This window comes from Gekko japonicus, unplaced genomic scaffold (genome assembly GCF_001447785.1).
Source record: "Gekko japonicus isolate JY-2015 unplaced genomic scaffold, Gekko_japonicus_V1.1 scaffold614, whole genome shotgun sequence".
Classification (NCBI taxonomy): Eukaryota; Metazoa; Chordata; class Lepidosauria; order Squamata; family Gekkonidae; genus Gekko; species Gekko japonicus.
Genome location: NW_015161421.1, coordinates 895,188 through 919,948, shown reverse-complemented (window position 1 = coordinate 919,948; position 24,761 = coordinate 895,188). Strand labels below are relative to the sequence as shown.

The window sequence follows — 24,761 nt, the reverse complement described above, 5'->3', positions numbered from 1 at the left end:
GTTTCAAGTTAATTGGCCTGCTCTGGTGTTGCATTCCATTTAGGTCTGCAGGTCTATTTGCTCGGATGTTTTTTTGTATGCCAAAGGGCATTCACAGGCGGAATCTAATTGCAGCTCATTCTCCTACTAGTGTAGTAGACTAGGCTGTAGAAGACGAGTTCTTTCCAGCGCCAGAGAGGAGGGCAAGAATGCCACTTCTGAGAAAGTGCTTACCAACCACTGTTTCTGTAAAGCCTTAAAGAGAAAAAGAAAGAAACGAGCCATTTTTAATTACCACTCAATCAATCGGTGACATTGCTATAATCAATTAAAAGGTTTTTGATTTATTCCTCTAACGGATTGATTAACAGAACACCCTTAAAGTAGTTTCCCCTCCCTTTTATTTATTTATTTTTTTCTTAGAGATCTTCTTTCGTAGAGCTTGGTATGTTTTAGGGGCTTTACGGAAAAAAGGGTGGGACCTGGAAATTGGGGGGGGGGGTAACCTGGAAATTTGAAGTGAAACTTTAAATTAAAACAGCGCATCCCTCAAAGAGTGTTACACTCGATGGATCCACATCTGTGGGTGGTCCCCGGCTTGAAGGAGGTTCACTTAGCCTTGACCAGAGCCAGGGCCTTCCAAGCCCTGCAGGATCCTGGTGGAATACTCTCCCAGATGAGATCTGGGCCCTGCAGGACTTATTACAGTTTCACAGGGCCTGTAAAGTGGAGATGTTCCGCCAGGCCTATTGTGCTGAGTCAGCCGGTCACCACGGATACCATGCACTGGAAACTGGATACGCAGTCCAAAATCAAGTCGAGCAACAGAGCCAAAGGTCAGAAAGCCGGGAACACAGTCAAAGGTTGCAGGAGCAAAGAGCGGAGGCTAACAGCCAGGATCAGGTCCGAACACACACAGTTGCTTCCACGCTGAGGCAGGTGCATGGTGGTGTTTAGGACCAGGTCCTCCCTTCCCTGGGAGTCAGTCTGCTAAGACTCACAGCCCCTCATGTTGCCTTTGCAAGAGCTGCAGTCTGGCACTCTTCCTTTGCTCTTGCACATTCAGCCACTGTTGTGCCCTGCGTCTGGGACACTCAGGAGAACTAGGTGGGGATTCTGGGCTTGGGGAGTCTCCACCTGGGGGTGCTGGGCCAGGCTCTGGATCAGTCTCTCCCTCTGGTTGCACATCCTGTGCAGCTGCTGGGGCCTCTTCTCCCTCAGGTGCTGTTAAGGGTTCCTCTTCTGGGCTGACTCCAGAGGAGGCTGGGTCACTCCATGCCTCTTCCTCACCCAAGGAGTAGTCAGCCTCTGCAGAGCCAGTACCCACGGCACCTATGGTTGAGGTGGCGGAGCTCTACCGATATTGGCCTTCCCAACGTGTTTCCAGCACCTCATTTTATATGATATCTTCTCATCCGCCTACCTCCGGCAACACTGGTTTACCATCTGTTATGCCCATACATGGAGCGGCCTCAGAAAAATAGCTGTATCGGTCCCACAAATGAAATAAAGTGATTTTATAATTGGATTTTAATAATTTGTTATTGCTGGTTTTTAATTGGCATGTATTATATTTGTATTATATTGTTATAATGTGGTTGTGTATTGTTGTAACCTGTCTTGTGCCTTGCTATGCAGGGGAGGGAGGGCTAGAAATTTAATAAAATAAATAAACTATTGGTTTTGTGAATTTGCCTGTGTTGTGTATGTACTGTAGATTTTATGCATGGTTTCTGTGGTACTTGTTAAGTCACTCGCTTAACAAAGCAGTCGGAGAGTGATTCAGCAAGAACACGACTTTATTCTTCCACTCGAACACAACTCCAACACGGATCAACATCTGATAGCCAGAACAGCTTTTACATTGCAGCTGTCCTGCTTTTAAACATTCCCGGCTAATATAGCCACACCCACTGTACACATATCAACCTATGAGGTTGCCGAGATAATGTCCAATCACATTCGTTCCCGCTCAGGGAGCTTGCTTGAAGTGATTGGCTTGTTAGTTCCTGGGCTAGCAATTCTATTGGATGTATTTGGAGCCTTAGCCCAGGACGAAGCTCAACATTACATTTCAATTAGATGTTCCACACATTGCATTCAAGGCAGCTTTGAATACATTACAGTACTGATGTGTGCAATGTAGGTCATTGATATGTGTGTTTCTGTGTAAACTATTTATCAACATGCATATAATAATAGAAAATCTGTTCAATTTTATGTGGAAAATTCAGTGTATAGAAACAGAAAATGGTGCAAAAATGAAGAATCTACAACTTTGATTAGCACAACAGAAATCAAAATGGGGATTTTTCTGGTCAAAACAGGAGGGGTTAGAAATTTAAGAACCACTCAATTTTATGATACAGTGTTAAGAATTATATAACCCAAATATTATGCATGGCTGCTTAAGAAATACAATTGCATTTTCTGTGTCAAAGAGTAAGCCGTGGATGGTACCCGGGAAATTAAAATCTAATCTGGTTTTCTAGCTGCTATGAATATTCAAAATAATGAATACCGTTCCCTTGTTGAAAGCTGACAAACGGGGCTGATAATGTTGTATCTCTCTCTCTCTTTTCTATCTTTCCTTCCTTTTTTTTTTTTTTGATGATGGGAAAAACTCATTAGAAATGTGATGTTATTAGCAGTTTTCCTTGAATTGCAAATTTCTATCACACTACAACTAGTATTGTGGTAATGATGAAATTAAATTAAATTAGCATATCATATACCATACAGCAAGAGTGTTAATGCATTATAGTAATACAAGGCAACAGATAATTGCCAGCTTAATAAGGATTTGTCCTCCAAAAAGATCATCCGGCTTGTGTCTTTTCCCTGTGAGCTTTGGGGGAGTGGGGACAGGGGGAATGTTACTCATATTGATTAGTTTTGCAAAGCAATCACAGGTTATGCTAAAGTAAATGAAAACGTTGCCTTGATTCTAGACAAATCGATATGGCCATCTTGGCTTTGGCTATTGACATTTCAGTGGTTCAGTCAATTGTAAAGCATAGAAAGGTGTAGAGGGTGTAGAAAGGAGGGGCTGTGGCTCAGTGGCAGAGCCTCTGCTTGTGGCAAATAGCCACTGATGGACCTCTGCTCCTTATGTTTATTAATAAAAAATTAATTGGTGAAAACATTAGGTGCCACAATGGAATTTCTGGGTGCCATGGTGACTTGGTGCCTGGAATTTGTCGAGCCCTGGACTATAGGGTTGTCAAATTTGGACTGGGAAATTGTTGGCTCTTGGGGGGAAGGGGTGCCTGTGGAGGGAGAATTTGTGGTGGGATTTCACCTACAATCCAAAGCCACTATTTTCTCCAAAGGAACTGATCTCCATCATCTGGAGATCAGTTGTAAATCCAGGGGCGCTTTAGGCCAACCTCCAAATGCAGGGGGGAAACAAGAAAAAAGCAATGGCAACAGAAGCCCAGCAGAACATAATCAAAATCCCAGAGAATCTCTGCAGTAGAAACTGAAGGTGGGGGACAGTTTTGCAAGCCCTTGCTGAACCAGTGCAATGTGCCCAGAAAAAACAGTGCTACTGTGGCATTGCAAACCCAAAAGGACTAAGGTCAAGCCAGAGAATCTCTGTTATAGAAACTGAAGGTGGTGCAGTACAATGTACAGTCTGCAGTATTAACAGAGCAATTAAAGACTGCCCAGCATAATCCAGTGCCAAGCAAGGGTATGTGTGTGCAAACCCAGCAGAACCTGTGCAATGCACTAATGCCCAGCAGAACCCAGGGCCATTTGGCCAGCCAGTTCAACAGGATCAATGTGAAATACAGAATCACAATCCAAGCAAGGGGAGTTGCAAGCCCAGCACAACCAATTCAGTATATGCTGGGTCCCCCAGCAGAACCCAGTGCCACTGGCATTGCAAGATTAAAAGGACTGATCTCAAAGCACAGAGTCTCAAATCCAAGCTAGGGGGAGTGTGGGATTTTGCAAGCTCTTTGCAAGAAAATGAAAAGGGAACACAGAGGAACAGGGCAAAGTGGGGGACCCTCTTGAAACTGACTAGTTTGAAACTGACAACAGTGTTTCCAAAGCTGGAGAATTCCCCCTCCCCCATTGCTTTGAAGTTTGGTGGACTTTTGTTTGAGCAGAGACTGTCTGGAAATGTATCCATTCACGAAATGGCACAAACCTGCTCAAACTGATTGAAAGTTTGTGGAAAGTTCACGAACCGGCTAAAATTTGTCACAAACTTTCATTTGTGAGCCAGTTCATGCCCATCTCTACTCGGTATCCTTACCTGCAGCAATCAGGAATGGTGCTGGCCAATAAGAGACATTGCCGCATATGGTACCTTTCCAATGTTGCTTGTGGAAATTAATTTTGTCTTTAGAATCACATGAATGTTTCATATATTTTCACCATTATACAATTATGTTCGTGTTCACTGAGATCTGCTTTCTCTCTCTCTCTCTTTTTCTTCTTGCAGTTCCACCATGGTTTCTAAATCACCCTTCGAATCTCTATGCCTATGAGAGTATGGACATTGAGTTTGACTGTGCTGTCTCTGGTAAACCAGTCCCTACTGTGCAATGGATCAAGAATGGAGAAGTTGTCATTCCTAGTGATTATTTTCAAATAGTGGTAATTATTTTTATAGCATTCCTCAAGAAAGCAGTTAACAAAAATAACCTGTATAATGCAATTGTCATCGTCTAATTGTGTAATTTGACTTTTCAATGAGACCAATGTAGGGTATATTGCCAGTTTGTGAGGAATATTAATCAAGCCTCTCTCTCTTGGGGTCGCTTCCCCAACATGTCTGCTCAAGGACCCTTTGATAAGTTTCTGGAGTTCACCGAGCTCCTTTACACACTTTAGATCAGCATATCCCTTTTCTGGTGCCTGCCACATGTTTTTACAAGGTGGAGAGGCAAATTAAATTTAAAAAATGACCTCAGAAATTGCTTCAGCAGCAGCTGCCACAAAAAAAAGCACAAAGCTGTGTGTATACAAGAAAACATTTCGAAACAGTATGTTCATTTAAAACCATTTGTTCCCTTTAAGCAGAGCTTAACGTTTTCAAACAATATGTTCTCGTTAAGCAGAGCTTCTGCCAGAAATTGTGAAGAGTTACTGTTGGCGTACTGACATTTTGCAGGTGGTTCCGCCCCTTTCGGCAGCCATTTTGTGGTTGCACCCACTGCCCCATGTGAGACTTCCAAAGGCACCTGGCAGGCTCAAAAAGGCCACAGGTCAAAAAGACCTCTGCTTTAGATCAGCTTTGGTTGTAACTAGAACAACCCTCTAAACTGTTGGGGTTGGGCACTGGAGTTTTTTTGGGTACCTATATTCACCTGATATGAGGTACAGGGCTTGTTGTTATGGTTTATCATGCCATCTACTGTTGTATTGGTTTCAATGTTTTCATGGTTTCATGGGACAAAGGGGCAAAGTTTTCATGGTTTCATAGGAGCTAGTTTGGTGTAGTGGTTAAGGACAAAGTTTTCATGGTTTCATAGGAGCCAGTTTGGTGTAGTGGTTAAGTGTGTGGATTCTAATCTGGGAGGACCAGGTTTGATTCCCCACTCCTCCACTTGCACCTGGCTGGATGATCTTGGGCAAGCCATAGTTCTGACAAGAGCTGTTCTTGAAAAAGAGCAGTTTCTGTCAAGAGCTCTTTCAGCCCCACCTACCTCACAGGGTGTCTGTTGTGGGGAGGGGGAGGGAAAGGAGTTTGTAAGCCGCTCTGAGACTCCGAGTGGATGGGGGGGTATAAATCCAATCTCCTCCTCCTCCTCTCCTCCTTCTCCTTCTCCTCCTCCTCCTTCTTCTCGATCCCCACTTTGCCCATCCAGTCCAACAAGCTGCCCTAATAATAATACTAACCTGGAGTGAGAAGCTCAACCAGCTTTAACCTCAACCTCTGCAAACAGATTTTTTTTTTAATGCAGTGAACAAAGTATTTTGAAAGAGCAATTCGTGGAGAACGTTAGGTGGCAGCTACTAACCTGAAGTGATCGATTCAACTCTATGCCTACCTGATGCTTAAGAACTATTATCCCCTATTAATGACTTTGATGCGCGGGGCTCAGAGCATCATACGTTTCGATAAGCCTGCTGATGGGCTGACCCTTTCCTAATTGATGCTTTTTCTATTAAGTGAAATTGACAATTATCTAAATTAAACATGTTTTAGTTAATAAAGGACTAGGGCTTTTTCTCCTCTTCTTCTTGGAGAAGACAATTGACTTGCCGGGATGAGCTTCCAAGTTCATGCGACTTTATCTGCCATTGCTGTTTATAATAAAGACAATCAGACAGTAATAACTTCCCATGCCAAGAAATTGGGGGGGAGGATCATTAAGTAATTGGGGAAAGGGCAGATTATCCATTCGAGATCTTCTGTTGAAGAAATGCTTTGATAAGGGAATAATTCTTAGCAGAGCATTTTTTGTGCCTGCCAAGAGCTCTCCCGTAGAAGGCAGGCTTTTACGGTGTCATTTAATTCTGCCTGCCAGCACTACCTCCCGATGAAATCCTACTCAAATGCAGCAGCTATGAAATGGCTTTTGTGTGTATGTGTGTATGGCTCTCTAGGTCTTCTTGCGTATGGAAGGAGGTTGACCTTCGAAGCCTCTTTCCTGCTTCGAAGTATTAAAAGGAAGCTCATGGAATCGGCTGCCAATGCAAATGCTTCCTGTAGGCACCGCAGACCCCTTTTAGTGTAGAACCGAAGGGTTCCGTAAAGCTGTTTCAGCTGTCCCTCTCTGCGGCATGTTTTTACCGTGCACCCAGTCCTTCTCGCAGAGCGAACACACACAGAGTCAGCATCTCCTTTTAACGAATGCGCATTTCATTACAATCCTCCGGGGCCCAAGACTGATATGAGAGGGCTCCTGCACACTTTAACTTACCTGGTGTGGCTTCCGTGGGCAGAGTTTTGCTGGAAAGTGGACACTTTGATAGAATCCTGATTTGATGGTCTTCTCGAGTAATTCCCATGAGACGCCATCTTGGACTTTTTAAACTCTGTTCGTTTTTGTTTTGTTTTTACTTTTTGTTGTAATTCCGTTTGTGATTAGAATTTTAACATTGGTTTGTGGCCGTATGCCTTCTGTTGCAGAATGTCCAGAGCCCTGCCTAGCAAGGATAGGGTGATTAATAAATCAAGATGATGAGGATGAGGATGATAAGGATGAGGGTGGTGGTGGTGGTGATGGTGAGAGCTGCTAAAGTGCCCCAAGAAACACATTAATTAAAACATTAAAGTTTCATGTGCCCCAAAAGAACATGATCATAGGGGGTGGGTGCCTGCCACAACTCTGCATGACTCACAGTTCTGGCTTTCCAGTCGGCTTCTGCTGGGAGGAGTGTTCTAGACTTCTTGTTGCATGTGGATGAGTCTGGCTCCTTTGGTTGCTCTTGATGTGGATGGAACTGTGACCTATCCTTCGAGTCGCCACACCCAGAATAGGAGGGGCTGGTTCCAGGTTTTGAAGGGCCCTGGACAGAGAGTTTTCAGAGGCTTCCCTCCCCTCCTCTGCCCAACCCCCCAGAACCCCCCCCTGCCCCTCCCCTCCTCCCCTTACCATGTACCAGTTTGGTGTAGTGGTTAAGTGCGTGGACTCTAATCTGGAAGAACCGGGTTTGATCCCCCACTCCTCCACTTGCACCTTGGGCAAGCCATAGTTCTGGCACAGCTGTTTTTGGAAAAGAGCAGTTTCTGTCAGAGCTCCCTCAGCCCCACCTACCTCACAGGCAGTGTTCCCTCTAAGCTGAGTTGGTGTGAGCTAGCTCACAGTTTTTTAGCCTCTGGCTCACACATTTTTGTCTTAGCTCAGGAAGGAGGGCTCCAGAGCAAACTAATTTATGCAGTAACCAAATCACCTGCTCACAACTTTAATGCCAGTAGCTCACAAAGTAGAATTTTTGCTCAAAGGACTCCACAACTTAGAGGGAACATTGCTCACAGGGTGTCTGTTGTGGGGAGGGGAGGGGAAAGGAGTTTGTAAGCTGCTCTGAGACACCATTGGGTAGTGAAGGGCAGGATATAAATCCAATCTCCTCCTCCTCTTCCTCCTCCTCTTCTTCTTCTTCCTCCTCCTCCTCCTCTTCTTCTTCCTCCTCCTCCTCCTCTACTACTGCTACTTCTTTTTCTTCTTCTTCCTGCACCTGCCTGTTCTTCCCTTGCCTGCTCAAGAGCCCTCCCACTGCCCACACCCACAGCCAGCTAAAAAGCCTTCCTTCAACAGCACTTCTTCAGCTGTGGCCAGGAGTGCCATTGCTGTGACCATTGGGAGCATAAGAACATCAGAGAAGCCGATATTGGATCAGGCCAATGGCCCATCCAGTCCAACACTCTGTCACACAGTGGCCAAAAATACCAGGTGCCCTCAAGAGCTCAAGCAGTGGGGCCAGGACACCCAAAACCCTCCCACTGTTTCCCCCTCCCCAAGCATCTCATGCACCACCTGCACACTCTTCCCTGGTGGTCTGGGCAGCCCAGATAGCCAGGTGCACAGGAGGGAGGAGCACTTGCGAGTGGGCAGGCAGGAGATGCTGTGCACCAGGGCCAGCATCTGCATACCCTTCAGTGGGGCGTCTGCTGGCGTGCCTAATTCTCCGTGTGACCGCAGCCAGTGTCTGTCAAGCAACACAGGGAACAGGCAGTCTTACTCACTCTAAACACCAGTCTTAGAGGGATATAATTAACACATAGAATTCACTGCAGCAGGAAGGGGATTGGAGAAACATATGGCACAGAGGCCAATCAGTGGCTATTAGCCACAAGGTCTTGATGGAAGACTCTGTCTGGGGCAGCGATGCTCTGCATTCTCGGTGCTGGGGGGGGGCAACAGTGGGAGGGTTTCTTGAGTTCTGGCCCTGCTTGTGGACCTCCTGATGGCACCTAGGTTTGGCCACTGTGTGACACAGAGAGCTGGACTGGATGGGCCATTGGCCTGATCCAATATGGCTTCTCTTGTGTTCTTAAGAGTAGAGATTCATGAGTGGTTATTAGCCATAAGGTCTTGATGGAACACTCTGTCTGGGGCACTGATGCTCTGCATTCTTGGTGTTTGGGGGGGGCAAGAGTGGGACGGCTTCTGGAGTTCCAGCTCCACTGGTGGACCTCCAGATGGCAACTGGGATTTGGCCACTGTATGACACAGAGTGTTGGACTGTATGGGCCATTGTCCTCATCCAACATGGCTTCTCTTATGATGCAAAAATGAAGTTCGGGGACACTCATACACACACAAAAAACAGCAACTCTGATTTGGCTATGTGGAATGTGGGTCACTAGGGAACTCTTCTGGCTTCTGACTCTTTCTCTTTCTCCCCATCTAGGGTGGCAGCAACCTGCGGATCCTGGGCTTGGTAAAGTCAGATGAAGGTTTCTATCAGTGTGTCGCCGAAAACGATGCTGGGAATGCACAAACCAGCGCACAGCTAATCATCCCCGAGCCCGGTAAGGTGCAAAAGGACGCTCAGGATTTCTTGTTCTAATTAATATGATTAGCGGAGCCATGAACCACGTGACCCAGGCCAGCCTCCGACCTTTTGCTTTCATTCCTGGCATGGCGTGGGTTAGTTTATAGCCAGGCTGGCAGGTAATCGCTCATCACTGGCTGTCATCTGTTTCCACTGGGGGAGAAACACCCTCTGCTGCGTCCTTGAAAGTGACTAAGGTGGCTTCATTAGGGATGCGGAGCACATTGACAGGAATCATCACACCTCCTAACCTCACCGAAAGGAGACAGGTTCCAGCACTGCCTCTGTATCGTATCCCGCATTGCTCATTGTGGATTGTGATCTTTTTTTTTTTTTTTTGCTGATCTCTGAGTTGAAGTGATGTTGTTACTTCAGGGTAGAGTGACACAGGCCCTGTCGTCATCAGCGGCCGGTGCCCTTTGATAGGCAAGTGGCACAAAAGAAAGGACTGGAGTGAAAGGTTTTTGCATCACCTTGGGAAATGGAATGTAAAGAAGGAGCTCGTAAGGAATTATAAATAAAGTCCTTTGCTGGGTGAGGGGAAGGCAAGGGGAGGCTCCTTCTAGGGCATTCCCCGGCTCGTCCGCCTCGGTGGGCAGGCCAGGGGGGGGGGCTCAGCAGGCCTTCCCTGGCTTGCCTGCTTTGGCAGGCAGGCCGGGGAAGCCACAGGGAGGCATTTAAATGCCTCCCCGCACCCTCCTGGGCTGGCCCACCTGCCTCGGCGGGCAGGCCAGGGAAGGTAGGGGGGCTCACTCCAGGCCTTCCCCGACTCGCCAGCTTTGGTGGGAGGGCCAGGGAAGGCGGGGGGGCTAGCCTGGGGGGCAGTGGCCTCCATTCACTGAAGGGAAGGCAAATTGCCTTCCCTTCAATGAAGGGAGTGTGCTGCCTCTGCAGTGTGACTGGGGGGGGGGGTTAAACTTTAAAACTCAAGTCGTGCCGCAGAGGCGGCATGCTCCCTTCATTGAAGGAATCCCTTCAGTGATAGGAAACCCCCCTTCGGGGTGGGGTTATTATACCCTATGAGGACAGTCCCCGTAGGGTATAACTGAGCCAAATGTGATTCGGCTGGCTGAATGCCACCCCAATCAGCTTGCATTGCTGAAAGTGGCAGTCGGGGGACATTCGGCTGGCTGAATCACATTCAGCCCGATTCGCCTGAATCCGAATGGGCTGATTTTATTTTATTTAGCTTTATTTTATTTTATTTGCACATCCCTTGTCACCAGTGACACTTTGGGCAATTCTGCATTGTTTTTTCCCTCCATTGTTTTACCAAACCCATGTTGGAACAGAAATTCCCATCTGCATTTTGTGCGGCTTTCACTTTCTTTGATCATCGGGTTTTATGGTACCTTCTGCATAGATTTATGGCCATTTGGGGGTGACTTCGCAGTCAGTGTGGCATTGGCCTGGGGTATTTGAATGTGGTTTTGAGCTGCACCTTTTCCTCCATGTTGAGACAATTGGAGCGAATGTCATATTCAGAATTGCCCACTGTTACACTTCAGAATTTTTTCTAGCTTGGAAAGTGCATTGAAAATTTATTGAAAGTGGATTATTTAGTGTGTGTAATCGCAGCCTCTATCTCCTTCTGATTTCTTGGTTGCAGTATCTATGCAGGAGTCCTTCCTCTCCCTGTGGCCACATTCTGAGCCCATCTGGGATCTTTTTTATTTATTTTTTAAAACTTTTCCCACAGCTGCTGTGTGGGCTACGTGGAACCTGAGTTGTATCTGGGTACACCTGGATCCAATTCTTGACAAATACAAAGTGTTATTTGGCCCCATGTTTAGATGGTGTTGTTGTTGTTCAGTCGCACAGTCGAGTCTGACTCTTCGCAACCCCATGGACCACATCACGCCAGGCCCTCCTGTCTTCCGCCGTGCTCTGGAGTTTGCTTAATTTCATGTTCATTGCCTCGATAACACTGTCTAACCATCTCATCCTTTGCCATCCCCTTCTTCTTTGACCTTCAGTCTTTCCCAGCATCGGGGTCTTCTCCAGTGAGTGTTCCTTTCTCATTGGGTGGCCAAAGTATTTGAGCTTCAGTATCTGGCCTTCCAGGGAACAGTCAGGGTTGATTTCTTTTAGGATGGACTGATTCGATCTCCTTGAAGTCCAGGGGACACTCAAGATGATGTATTTGTCTATAAATGAATTGTTAATTATTATTATTATTATTTATTGATTTTTGAAATTGCCATTGGCACCACACACAGTTAATTCCTTTGTGTTCACATATATATACTGTGTGTTTCACTATTATATTGAGTCTCCAGATGGGGGCTGGAGATCTCCTGGGGTTACAACTGATCTCCAGGTGACAGCGATCAGTTCCCCTGGAGAAAATAGCCACTTTGGAAGGGGGGCTCTATGGCACTGTACCCTGCTGGGGTCCCCCCTCCTCAAACCCTGCCCTCCTCAGCCTCCACCGCCCAAATGGCCAGCCATTTCCCAACCCAGAACTGGCAACCTTATGAGTTGCTTTGAAGAAGGATGGGACAAAAAATGGATAGATGAATGGAGATGGGGCAGCATGATGGTAGGCAGGGATGGGAAGCCAGTTTGGTGTAGTGGTTAAGTGCACGGACTCTGATCTGGGAGAACCAGGTTTGATTCCCCACTCCTCCACTTGCAGCTGCTGGATGACCTTGAGCAAGCCATAGTTCTGTTAGAGCTGTTCTCTCAAGGGCAGTTCTGGAAAGAGCTCTCTCAGCCCCACCTACCTCACAGGGTGTCTGTTGCAGGGAAGGGAAGGGAAAAGGAGTTTGTAAGCCGCTCTGAGACTCCGAGTGAATGGCGGGGGATAAATCTAGTCTCTCCTCTCTCTCCTTCCTCTTCTTCAAAGGCAAAAGGATAGGGAGACATGGGATTTCCCCTCCCCTGCAAATCCTTGCAGGTCCTACATGTTCTGCCTGCAACCTGCGGCCAAAGGGATCATTTCCCTTTTTTTAATGACACGATAGAGCTTCACAAAATGCTGCACAGGATAAAGAAGGCAGAAAAAGAGAAAGAAGCCCCTTTCTCCCTTTCCCACAATACGAGAATCTGTGGGCACTCAGTGAAATTAATGATCAGTAGGCTTAGAACAGATAAAAGGAAGCACTTCTTCACCCAGAGAGTGATTAACACATGACATTCACTGCTGCTGGAAGCATAGACAGCTTCAAGAGGGGCTTGGATAAACATCTGGAGCAGAGGTCCATCACTGGCTATTAGCCACCAGGTATAGGTGGAACACTCTGTCTGGGGCAATGATGCTCTGTATTCTTGTTGCTTCGGGGGGCAACTGTGGGAGGGCTTCTGGATTTCTGGCCCCACTGCTGGACCTCCTGATGGCACCTGGTATTTTGGGCCACTGTGTGCCCGATCCAACATTGACTTCTCTTATGTCCTTACGTTCCCACTTACGAAGTGGGATTGCTCCCTCTTTCATCTCTCTATGAGCAGTTTGAAGCCCCCAAAAAAAGAAAAGAAAAGAAACCAATTATCTTATTCAGCTCCGGCTCTTTCCGTTGCCAGCTTGGAGGAAAGGGGGTGGGTGCTGTCTTTTGCTTGTCATGTCTTTGAATTCATCACTGGGAACCGCCTCAAGGAACCTGTATCGTTCATTACAGTCTCCACCTCGACGTTTGAGCACTGAGCAAATCCCACTCTTTGGGTCTGCTTTTTTGTTTCATTACGTTTGGCACGAGGCTGGAAGGGAAGCAGGCACAAATGAAGACGAAAATCCTGAAGAGCTACAGGGACACCGTTGTAAACTGTCTCGTTTCCCTCCCCTCCCTCGCCCCACCCCGCTTATAAATGATGGATGGCTTTTCCCTGGCTATTTAATCAGATCTTCAAACAATGCCACTCCGATTCCTCGGAGAGGCTGAGAGCGGAGGCCTGCACAGATGGCAGGGGAGCCCGGTATAAATACAAATTAAACGCTGGGCTTGACCACAGTGGGGGGGGGCACAGCCCTTCTGTGTTTCGAACTCGGTCAATAAATGGGCACCGTCTATTTCTCACGCAGTGTGAGCCCAGCACTCCCACAGATGTTCCGTTTGAGCCTGTCCACAGGCCACAGACAGGGAGTTACCCCTAGCAACTAAGACAGCCAGCGTCTTGCAGCGATGCAGACAATGACCTATTAAAGCCACCATGTGCTGTCGGGTGGATATTTACGGGAGCCTAATGAACTCCCAGCATAGTCTTCCGAGTGGTGGGCAGCCTGTCGTTTTGCAATGATTACGGCCGATGAAAGGGTGGGAGGAGAAAACGGAAAGGACTGCTTGAGGGAGAGGGCGCATCAGGTAGATGGGAAAGGGTCATGGTAACAGAAGCGATGATCACCTTGCCCCATGCTGAGGGAACGGTCAAAGAACCACTTGCTGTTGGATTTGAGGCTGTGCTTGTGTCCTAATTCCACAGAAGCTCAAAGGAGATAATGTGGCCTGGGGTACAGAATTAAGCATCCCGAGAACCTGAATTTTTAAAAGAGGTTTGTAGTCCTTATTGCTGTAGAGCTACGTGTGAAAGTGAGCGGACAACAACCGCTGGAAATAAGCTTGCCAGAATATTGTTAGCCAGGGCATGGAAAGAAGAAGAGACACCTACGGAAAAAAGATGTAATAGATAAAATGTTGTCAGTAGCGGAAGTGAATAGATTAAGTTTAATAATACAAGGTAATAGCAAAGAAATAATTTGAAAAACGATGGAAAATGTTTTATGTATGGCTAGACAATGTAAATAAATATGACTCACAAGAATAAGAAATGTAAACCGATGATATGATGTATACTGAAAATCATAAATAAACAAGGGGGGGGGGAGAAATAAGCTTACCAGTCTCCTGGTCACAAGGGAATAGTAATCTGTGTGAAAAAGATGCTAACACTAGTTCAATAATAACCAAATTTGATGCAAATACAAGAATATAAACACATATAAGCACAATCAAGTCACAGTAATCATGGAAGGACGTGTGATGTAAAGCCTTGAGCTTTTCCTGAGATATGTTTGCCGTAACTCACAAGAGTGCATATAACCTGTCTGAAGATATATCGTTTCAGTTATTGAGGAAGTTCTTCGAAATGGAGTTCTTAATATCCGGATTCTTCATATACTATTCTTCATACATCTTCACCTCGAGAGGAGACTTTTCTACTTTAAGATTGGACTTGATTGTGCTTATATGCTTGTATTTGTATCAATACTTTGGTTATTATTGAACTAGTGTTAGCATCTTTTTCACACAGGTTACTATTCCCTTGTATACCTACACTGTGTACTCTCCCGGTCACAGCAGAGTAGTCCCTGCTGTTAGATCCTGTTCCCATGTGCACTGTTACATGACTTCTAATGAATATCCAGAAATGACAGCTTAATCATAGTGTTTCCAGCGATTCCTAGAGCTACCTTATGTCAAGGCAAGGCGGGCTATAAATCTAAAATAACAAATAAATAAAAAAATAAAAAAATAATTTCTGGACTTTCAATGGAAGTGGCATAACAGCGCACACAACTTCAAAGATCCCCCATGTCCCTGCCTCCCCCCCCCCCACCTCCTGCTGGTTGCTGAGTATGGCTGGCAACTCTAGCTGGGAGGGTGGTTGTAGCTGAATAATGCCTTGACCCTTTTTCCTGACTTGCAAAACAAGAGCAAATGTTACAAAATGAGAAATTGTGCGCATTAGGGAAAATGTAGATGGCTGGAGCACGGAATTTTGATTTCCTTTAAAAAAAAATGACTAGACTATACATATCCTTGCCTATAAGCTGCTGCACTGCAGTGGCGTGAACATGGGTCATCCATGCTGCAAACTCATCCCAGCTATTGCCCCTGAATCAGAAGGCTATAACTCTAACCACAGTCCTGTTGAAACATATTCTACAGAACTTTCAGAAGCCACTCCTACTATGTATAGTTATCAGGTTTTTCCAAAGAAGAAAACCTCTCCAATTCAGAGAAGGACATGAAAGGTAAAGGTTCCCTTGCTCGAAAGCCAGTCAAGTCCGACTCTAGGGTTGCGGTTCTCATCTCCATTTCAAAGCCGAAGAGCCAGCGCTGTCCGAAGACATTTCCATGGTCAGGTGGCCGGCATGACTAAACACCAAGGCGCACGGAACACTGTTACCTTCCCACCGAAGTGGTGCCTATTTATCTACTTGCAATTTCTTGCTTTTCAACTGCTAGGTTGGCAGGAGCTGGAACTAGAGACGGGAGCTCACTCCATCATGCGGCACCCGGGTCTTGAACTGCTGAACTACCGGCCTTCCACAGCCTGCAGTTCAGCATCTTAACCACTTGAAACCCACCCATTTTTTCAACCTTTGGAAGTACAGCTCTAATAGCCCTTTCCAGGATTCCCGCAACAGCGGCTTCAGGGAGAGCCAGTTTGGTGTAGTGGTAAAGAGCAGCAGACTTTTATCTGGAGAACCAGGTTTTATTTCCCATTCTCCACATGCATCCAGCTGGGTGACCTTGGGTCAATCACAGCTCTCTCAGAGCTCTCTCAGCCCCACCTACCTCACAGGGTGTCTGTTTTGGGGAGAGGAAGGGAAGGGAGATTGTAAGCCTGCTTTGGTGGGGAGGGTGGGGTAGAAATTGATTAAATAAATAAATAAGCCACTTTGAGATGCCGAGTGAAGGGTGGAGTATAAATCCAATCTCTTCTTCTTATTTGCAGTGTTGCCAGCTGAGAGACAGAGCTAGAATCCAGACATCCTTGGTTTTTGATTCTTGCCTCTGACTTGAAATCACTCGATTCCTTTGGCCTTCATGGGCACTGAATAAACAATGAACAGCAGTGTATTTGGTGTACCTCGAGTTCCCCCCCCCTCTTTAGAATGCATCTTGAAAGCAATAGGTGGGAGGAGTTTGCTCTGCCAAGTTTACAATATGCTCTACCAATCACAGCCTGGCCAGGCACTATATTTTACTATTTTTTCTTAGCTGCTCAGAGCAGAAAGAGTCTTGCTCAGTAGGTAGATCATGGAGTGACCAATGAATTTGTCTTAAATCAGATTGGCGACCAAGGGTTGCTTGTCTAGTACTTCTGTCTCTTTCATCCCCCCCCCGCATTGAAAGCTTTCCCTAAACTTCAGATCTCTGTCTCATTGTAAACTGTAACATAGTCTTAATCCTCCAAACATGATATCATCTATCCATCATTATTACATAGATAGTTAAAGGAGAGCAATTACATGAGTCCATAAAAGTTTCTTACTGCAGAAGTAAGAAGCTCTCAGACAATGCAACTTTCATTTTTATAGGGTTACAAAATCATTTTCCTAACAATAGCTAACTGTTTCACTTTCTAAGGGTGCACATTAAGAATGTAATAACATAAGAGAAGCCATGTTGGATCAGACCAGTGGCCCATTCAGTCCAACACTCTGTGACACACAGTGGCCAAAACCCAGGTGCATCAGGAGATCCACCAGTGGGGCCAGAACTCCAGAAGCCCTCCCACAGTTGCCCGCCAAGCACCATCTATACCTGGTGGCTAATAGCCATTCATGGACCTCTGCTCTTAAGAACATAAGAGAAGCCATGTTGGATCAGGCCAATGGCCCATCTTGTTCAACACTCCATGTGCCATCAGGAGGTCTTGTTCAACACCCAGGTGCCATCAGGAGTTCCAGCAGTGGGGCCAGGATAGTAGAAGCCCTCTCACTGTTGCCCCCCCCCCAAGCACCAAGAATACAGAGCATCCCTTGCCCCAGACCGAGAGTTCCATCTGTACCTTGTGGCTAATAGCCACTCCTGGACCTCTGTTCCATATGTTTATCCATCCTTGGCTAACTTATCACTTCAAACACCATACAAGCTTATCTATACTTGAAATGTCTTCTTAGAATATATTTTAAAACACTAGTTCATTCTTGCTACTTTTTTGTCTCAACAAAGTCTATTCAAAAATAGTGATGACAGGTTTTGCATAGATATGGATATCTTTTGGCCTTCCACTGACACTTCCATCTTTGAACCATATATTCAGTTCTGTTGAACAGTCTTGCAGTTCTCAGATGTTTCTGCACATGGTCCTCCACAAATTGTATCTATCGATACTGGGTTAGTTGGCTTCTGATCTACACAAGGCCATATACTTGCATTACTACTATGTCTTCTCCTTACTGCTCTTCAAGGCTATTCTGTTCTAGGTCTTTAGACTCCCTTCTGGTCATGCTTCCTTGAGAGGCCAGGCTTGGTGTGCAGAAACATCCTCTATGATCTTCTCAGTCGAGTCCAGTAACTGTTCCCCTATGATTTTTGGCTGTATCCGTAACAGCTTGTTTTGAGCTGTAATGTTTCTGAGCCCCACCAACTTACGCAATCTCCCTCTGCTATTGCTCAGCCTCAGCCTGCCCATAATGATATTTGCCTACCTTACAGAGTTGTTCCATGGGTCATAGCCAGGCCTGTAGCCAGGATTTTTTAATTTGGGGTGCCTTTAAATAAGTCAGGGGCACCCTGCACAGATATCCCCCCAAGAGAGACTCAAAAATAAAATTAAAAAAATGGAAGCTGGGGGGCCTGGGCTGGATGGGAAGTCAGGGGGCCTTGGCAGTAAGTCGGGAGGGCCAGGCCCCAGGATGTCCCCCTGTAGCTACGGGCCCGGTCATAGCATACAGGTGAAGCACTTTGAACACTAGAAAGTGCTGAGGGATATATTATCACCCCTAGGAGTTCATTGATGACATGCACCAGGTCCTCCTAGAGTTAGTATGAATAAACACATGAACACATGAAGCTGCCTTATACTGAATCAGATGAATCAAGTTCTGATTAGACCGAATCATGTCCATCAAGATCAATATTGCCTACTCAGACTGGCAGCAGCTCTCCAGGGTCTCAGGTAGAGGTCTTTTACATCACTGGCTACCTCATCCTCTAAACTGAAGATGCTGGGGCTTGAACCTGGGACCTTCTGCATGCCAAGCAGATGCTCAACCACTTAGCCACAGCCCCTCCCTTCACTGAACATAGTTCAAGTCTTCCATCAACCTTTCATACTCTTTGTACTGACTGATGGCAGCAAACATACACCTGATATCTCTCCTTATTATAAAAGAGTTTTGGTGTCCCTCCTGCACACACTCCCACAGCCTTTCACTCTCTCACCTGCCACTCTGAAAGATCCCCTACCTGCAGTGGCTGGCTCCCTTGCCTCCATCCTGCCCACAGAGGTGCTGAGCCAGCTGGCGGTGTCTGTGGCTCACCGTGCTCTGAGCCAGTTGAGGGGACGGGCGGTCCGGTGGATGGAGGGTGAGCGGGCCCACTGGGAGAGGCAGAGAAGAGGTGCAAGAGCCCACACATCTTCCAAAATGCCACAGTCGAGGCGGGGGCAGGGCAGCAATGGCTGCTGCGGCAAGAGGCCACCCCTCTGCCGGCAGCCCTGTCGTCATCATCCGGCCCAGCTGAGGCAGCTCTGACACTGCTCTGCACTGCGCCCCACTGCCACCACACCGAGAGGCCTCCCTGATGCGGGCCCACTGCCGCGCCAAGACCCTCCTCCTCTCCGACCCGGGTGGCAGGACCTGGGACACAGGCACCAGCAAAGCAGCTGTGTTTTACCCACCACTGCACCTCGCAGATGAGGCCACCGCCGCCCCTTCTTCTCCCAAGGGGCGGGCTGGCAGGTGGCAGCCCACCTACAGCTCATTGCCTTTGTCTCCACAACGGGCCTTCTTCCTAGTTAAATATATATATATATATATGTTTCCCACGAAACTAGCAAACAATCATTTGCTTTATTTCTGTATAGAGTTTCAAGGAAGTGTGCTTTTGTTCTTTAGCTTAAATGGTTTCAGTGTACAGGGGGGAGAAATCCAGCCAAGGCAAATCTAGAATAAGCCTTTGTTTCAACATCTGACACATAAGTGCTGGGTTAATTGTCAACAGTATTTTATAACAACTTCTCCTTGCTCGCTAGAACCTTTGCTGGAGGATGCATGCTCCGACCCTGGACATGGGAGAAAAGTATTAATCATTAATAGCTCTGGGCATTGTTTTTAATAGCTGACTTAACAAACGTCAAGATAAAGAAAACCGCGTCTTATGGAAAGGATTGTGCTATACATCTCCAAAGCTTCACGGGGCTGCATCACACAGAGAGTATGTCAGCGTTACTGCAAGTTCTTTCAAAAGTGTGGGCAAAAAACCCCACAAAAACCTTCCTTCATTTCAATATGGCTTGCGAACCCCAACCTTCCTTCATTTCAATATGGCTTGCGTGGGAGAGGCTCCCGATGGATTAAGCCCAACCTGCTGGAGAAATATGTAGGAATGGAGAGAGTTCAGGCTAGCAGATGCTAAATATTGACGGTAATAAGACAGCTCTTTGGAATGTGCATTTCAGGTAGTGCTTTCTGGTGGCCCTTTAAATGCGTAAGTCACCGCGGGATGGAGTTTCTATGGAAATGAGAGGCCTGTTAGGAGATGGATTTGAGGGGTGCCTTACACTTCGTCCAAGCTAGATTTATTCTGTGGTTTGCTAAAAGCCTGCTGGCCATCGAATTCATCATCTGTCAGATGGACCTCTTCAGACAGCCCAGCTGCACTGAGCTCCTGTTGCGAGGGGCCGTGGGTCACTGTTTTACTGCTAAATGAGCATCATTTGAATCCAGTGTGATCTCTAATAATAGATAGCCCCAGATGTGATACAGCACAGACCTACAATGTCAACAGCTTACTGTTAGAGTTTCACTAATGTGAAAGACATTTTTGGGGTAATAGCCTGATCCATATCTTGAGAAGAAGCTAGCTAACGTGTCCAGAGGAGAGCAACCAAAATGGTGATGTAGGTTAGGCCTGTGATGTAGGTTAGGCTGAAGAGTGCGTGATTGACCCAAGGACACCCAGCAAGCTAAACTTCCTGACTGTAAGAGTGGTTGAGCAGTGGAACAGACTGCCTCGGGAGGTTGTGGATGCTCCTTCGCTGGATGTTTTCAAGTGGAGGCTGGATTACCATCTTTCAGATATGTTGTAGGGCTATCTTTCGGCTATGCTCCTGCAGAGTACAGGGGGTCTGACTAGATGACCTGCAAGGTCCCTTCCAACTCTAACATTCTATGATTCTATGAAAACAGATAAAATACAATCAACATGATAAAATTATTATGGTGCACTAATAAAACAACCAATCCAGATGGCGATTTGTGAATTCACGATCACCATCATTTCTGAAAGCACCAAGTGTTGTACAGAAATGGAATGAGCAGGTTCATCTTCAGGGTCACAGGCTAAAACAAATTGTCTAGTCTGTTGTGAATTCCTCAGTTCTATTAGTCTATTAGACATACTGGTCTATTGCACGTCCTTCCCCATTCTATGCAATAGGTTTGCATAATAGCAGCCATGCTGGATCAGACTAATGGCTCATCTATTCCAACATCGTGTACTATGTAATGGACACCCAGATGCCTCCAGAAGGCTTGCAAGCAGGACAGAGAAGCAAAACCCTCTCAGCACTGGTCTTGAGAGGTTTACTTTACTTCTTCACCCAAAGAGTAATTAACCAGTGGAAATCATTGCCACAGGAAGCATTGGCAGCTACAACCACAGACAGCTTCAAGAGGGGATTGGATAAACATATGGAACAGAGGTCCATGAGTGGCTATTAGCCACAAGGTATAGATGGAACACTCTGTCTGGGGCAGTGATGCTCTTTATCCTTGGTGCTTGGGGGGCAACTCTGGGAGGGATTCTGGAATTCTGGCCCCATTGGTGGACCTCCTGATGGCACCTGGGTTTTGGCCACTGTGTGACACAGAATGTTGGACTGGATTTGGCCTAATCAAGCTCGTTTTTTCTTATGTTCTTAAAGCATGGACGTTTATTTCCTTCATTTTTCCCTTCTTTCCACTTGGGGGGGGGGCTCAAAGCAGTTTATATAGTTTTCTTCTGTGCTGTTTTAGCCTCACAACAGCCCTGTGATGTATTGATTGACCCAAGGACACCCAGCAAGCTTTCATAGGGATTTGAACCTTGGTCTCCCAGATTTACACTTTGGTAACACCCAAAGTGTGGATATTCATGGCACACCTAAGATCTAGTTGTTCCTTCCCCCCTGGAACTTTGCTTCATTTTCTTCATAAGAAGATCCACACGTTTGGTATATTAACTTTTCAAGGCTGCAGAAAATGAGTGTGCACATTCTACTTTTCCAAAAGTTATCTCTGTTTATTTTTTTTTCAGACTGTGCACAGTTTCTGTCTTTCCATACTACTCCCCACAGAGCAATGATCAATAAGACCTTTGGTTTTCACAAATGCATCGTTTCATCCTTGTTATCCTTACATTGTATTGCCTACGTCCCTTTATGCTTGCATTAAGAGAGGCATTTTGCTCAAAGAGGGGAACACTGGAACTGTTCTGCACTCTGCAGGCAGGCTCAGTCAATTCTCCTCTGGAGTAGTTCCCTCAGGTGGAGGGTGTTGACAGGAGGTGGCGCTGGAGGCAAGGAACTGCCACACAGGCTTACACCTAGGCTGCGGTCACACTGGAGGCGTGGTGCGAAGTTTTGATCAGATATCCCACCCTGAACCGGCTTAACTATATGCTCGCCCCATGGTCGATCGTTCAGATTGTTGTGGCATTCTTTTTTTTTGTCTCTCACCCATGCGCATAAGCGTGTATCCAAAGCTCCGGCTCCTTTTTGACAGCTCCATAATCTCTCTGCCAAGTTTGGTGTAGTGGTTAAGTGCGCGGACTCTAATCTGGCAGAACCAGGTTTGATTCCCCACTCCTCTACTTGCAGCTGCTGGATGACCTTGGCCAAGCCATAGTTCTGGCAGAGCTGTTATCTCAAAGATGTATTAGTTAGGTGTAAATCATTTTGATATATATCGGGTTATGTGGTTGGATGTCAGATGCAGTTATGCAGTTATAAACGGAGACCATTTCTTAAAGAAGTTGGAGTGTTGTGGGAAGCAGGCAACTTGTCGTAAAGAACCTGTTATCTTTTCCATAATGAGGGGGCCCCGGACTTTCGAGAACCAATTATCTATTGTGGGAGCCAGATGTGATTTCCACCTTGAAGCTATACATGTTCATGTCGCAACGAGACTCAAAATTAAGTCACGTTGAAGAGCCGGAACTGAGAGGTCATGCCAGATATTAAGAAAAAGGATTTCCGGTACTAATGGGACTTCATAACCTGTGATGGATTTAATTTGAAAGAGTACTGCATGCCAGAGGTTGTGTAGGACTGGACATACCCACCAACAATGGGCATAAGATCCTCTTTGCCCCTATTTGTTACCTTTCTTGACTGTAGAAACCCTCACCCCCATTTGCCGGCTTGTGATCAGAATTGTTGCTTAGGCTGGCAGAAGTGATTAACTTGCAGCAGCTGAGAACTGTCATCTAAAGTGGTTGGCAGGCTGCAATTTAGAGATCTATCGTGGTCACAGCTCTCTATTGGAAAAATGGTTAATAGGCTAAGGGTGATTGCTAGCATAAGAACACAGACAGCTTGAGAAGACTCCGAGAGAGGGAAGAGTGGCTGAGTCATAATCCTCCGAATTCTGGCTTTTCTTTCTGCACTGAGAACTTCAGCCCCACCAGGAAAAAAAAATGGCCCACAAGCCACAAAATCCTGGCTACGGGCCTGGACAGGGAGATTATGCCCTTTGCCTCCTTTGTGCTGCACAGCCTGATCCTTTCACTTCTGCCATTCCTGCAGAGTGGGAGAGGATCCAGAGGAGCTGCCGGCTAGGGTTCGAGTCCTGCCTGGCAGAGGCTGAAAGGATGACTCAGGGGTTGGTGGCAACGCTTCCCTTGCAGAATCTGCAGTGCAGCGTCTGGTGTCACTGGTACATCCTCAACAGGTGCCGGTACATTCTTTAAAAAAAAAAAACACCTCTTTATTTTTATGTTTTACAGGTACAACAAATTTTTACAAATAGAACAAATACAAAGTTACAATGAGGCCCAATAATCTAATGGAAGCAGCCCAACAATAACAGAAATAACATTACTACTTATAAAAGAAGAGAGGATTGACAGGCAACACTGTATTTAACAATAATTGGGGTCTGTCCTTAGCTCAGTTAGCTATTGTCGTTTGATGGTGGAATCGAGATTGTAGTGTATTCAAAGCTGCCTTGAATGCATGATATGTTGTGAAACATCTACTTGAAGTGTAATGTAAAGCTTCATCCTGGGCTAGGATCCAAATCCATCCAATCGTGTTACTAGCCCAGGAAGCACCTAACCAATCACTTTCAAGCAAGCTCCCTGAGCGGGAACATCTGTGATTGGTCCTTATGTGAACAACCTTATTGGTTGGCATTTGTACAGTGGGTGTGGCTACATTAGCCGGGAATGTTTAAAAGCAGGACAGCTGCAATGTAAAGGCTGTTCTGGCTATCAGATGTTGATCCGTGTTGGAGTTGTGTTCGAGTTGAAGAATAAAGTTGTGTTCTTGCTGAATCACTCCCCGACTGCTTTGTTAAGCGAGCGACTTAACATCCAGAGATCAGGTGGAATTCTGGGAGAATTCCAGGCCCAATGTGCATCTTGACAGCCCTAATTCTAAATCCAGTGAAGTCAAAATGCTTAGACGGTCGTGACGCCGTTGACAACTACACCCTCACAAGTCCTGCCTGAGAAGGAACTTCAAAATTCCTACAAGGAATTCCTACTTAAAAACATAGCGGCATCCAGCAATCCAACAGTAAAACAATCCAGTGATACACGAATTGCAAGGCATACACAATGACGAATTAAAGACCTGCTGGTAGAGTTCTCTCTTGCAATCCGTGCAGAAGCTACTTCAGTCCTGCAGGGCACACATGTCCTCCGATAGAGCATTCCACCAGGACGAGGCCACTACTGAGAAGCCCCTTCCTCTGGTGGAAGAGAGGCGAGCCACTCAAAGGCTGGGCATCACCAAAAGATTGTGTAATGAAGAACACAGGCAACATGGAGTATTGTAGCTGGAGAGACGGTCCTTCAGGTATGATGATCTCGACCATTTAAAGATTTAAAGGTTAATTCCAGAACCTTGAACTTGATTTGGGAGCCAATTAGCAACCAGTGCAGCTGCCTACAACGCTGTATGTGCGTTGACCACGGTGCACTGGTCAAAAGCCTGGATAACCTGAAACTTGTGGAGCATCTTCAAGGGCAGCCCTGCATAGGGCAAATTGCAGTAGTCTAGTCTGGAGGTGACCGTGGCATGAATCACTGTGGCCAAATCTGACTGAGACAGGGGGGAGGAGGAGGAGGAGGAGGAGGAGGAGGAGAAAGAGATTGGATTTATACCTCACCTTTCACTCTGAGTCTCATAGTGGCTTAAAATCTCCTTCCCTTTCCCTCCCCACA

The 24,761-nt window shown here is 46.3% G+C and overlaps 1 protein-coding gene across 1 annotated transcript in view; it reads left to right on the top strand.

Moving 5' to 3' along the window:
* Positions 1-760: 760 nt before the first annotated feature.
* DCC (DCC netrin 1 receptor) overlaps positions 761-24,761 on the top strand; it is a 591,220-nt gene continuing 567,219 nt past the window's right edge. The window contains exons 1-3 of the mRNA XM_015428299.1: positions 761-815; positions 4,436-4,590; positions 9,298-9,418. Coding sequence (XP_015283785.1) covers positions 761-815; positions 4,436-4,590; positions 9,298-9,418 — 331 coding nt within the window. The remainder of the gene's footprint in view (positions 816-4,435; positions 4,591-9,297; positions 9,419-24,761) is intronic.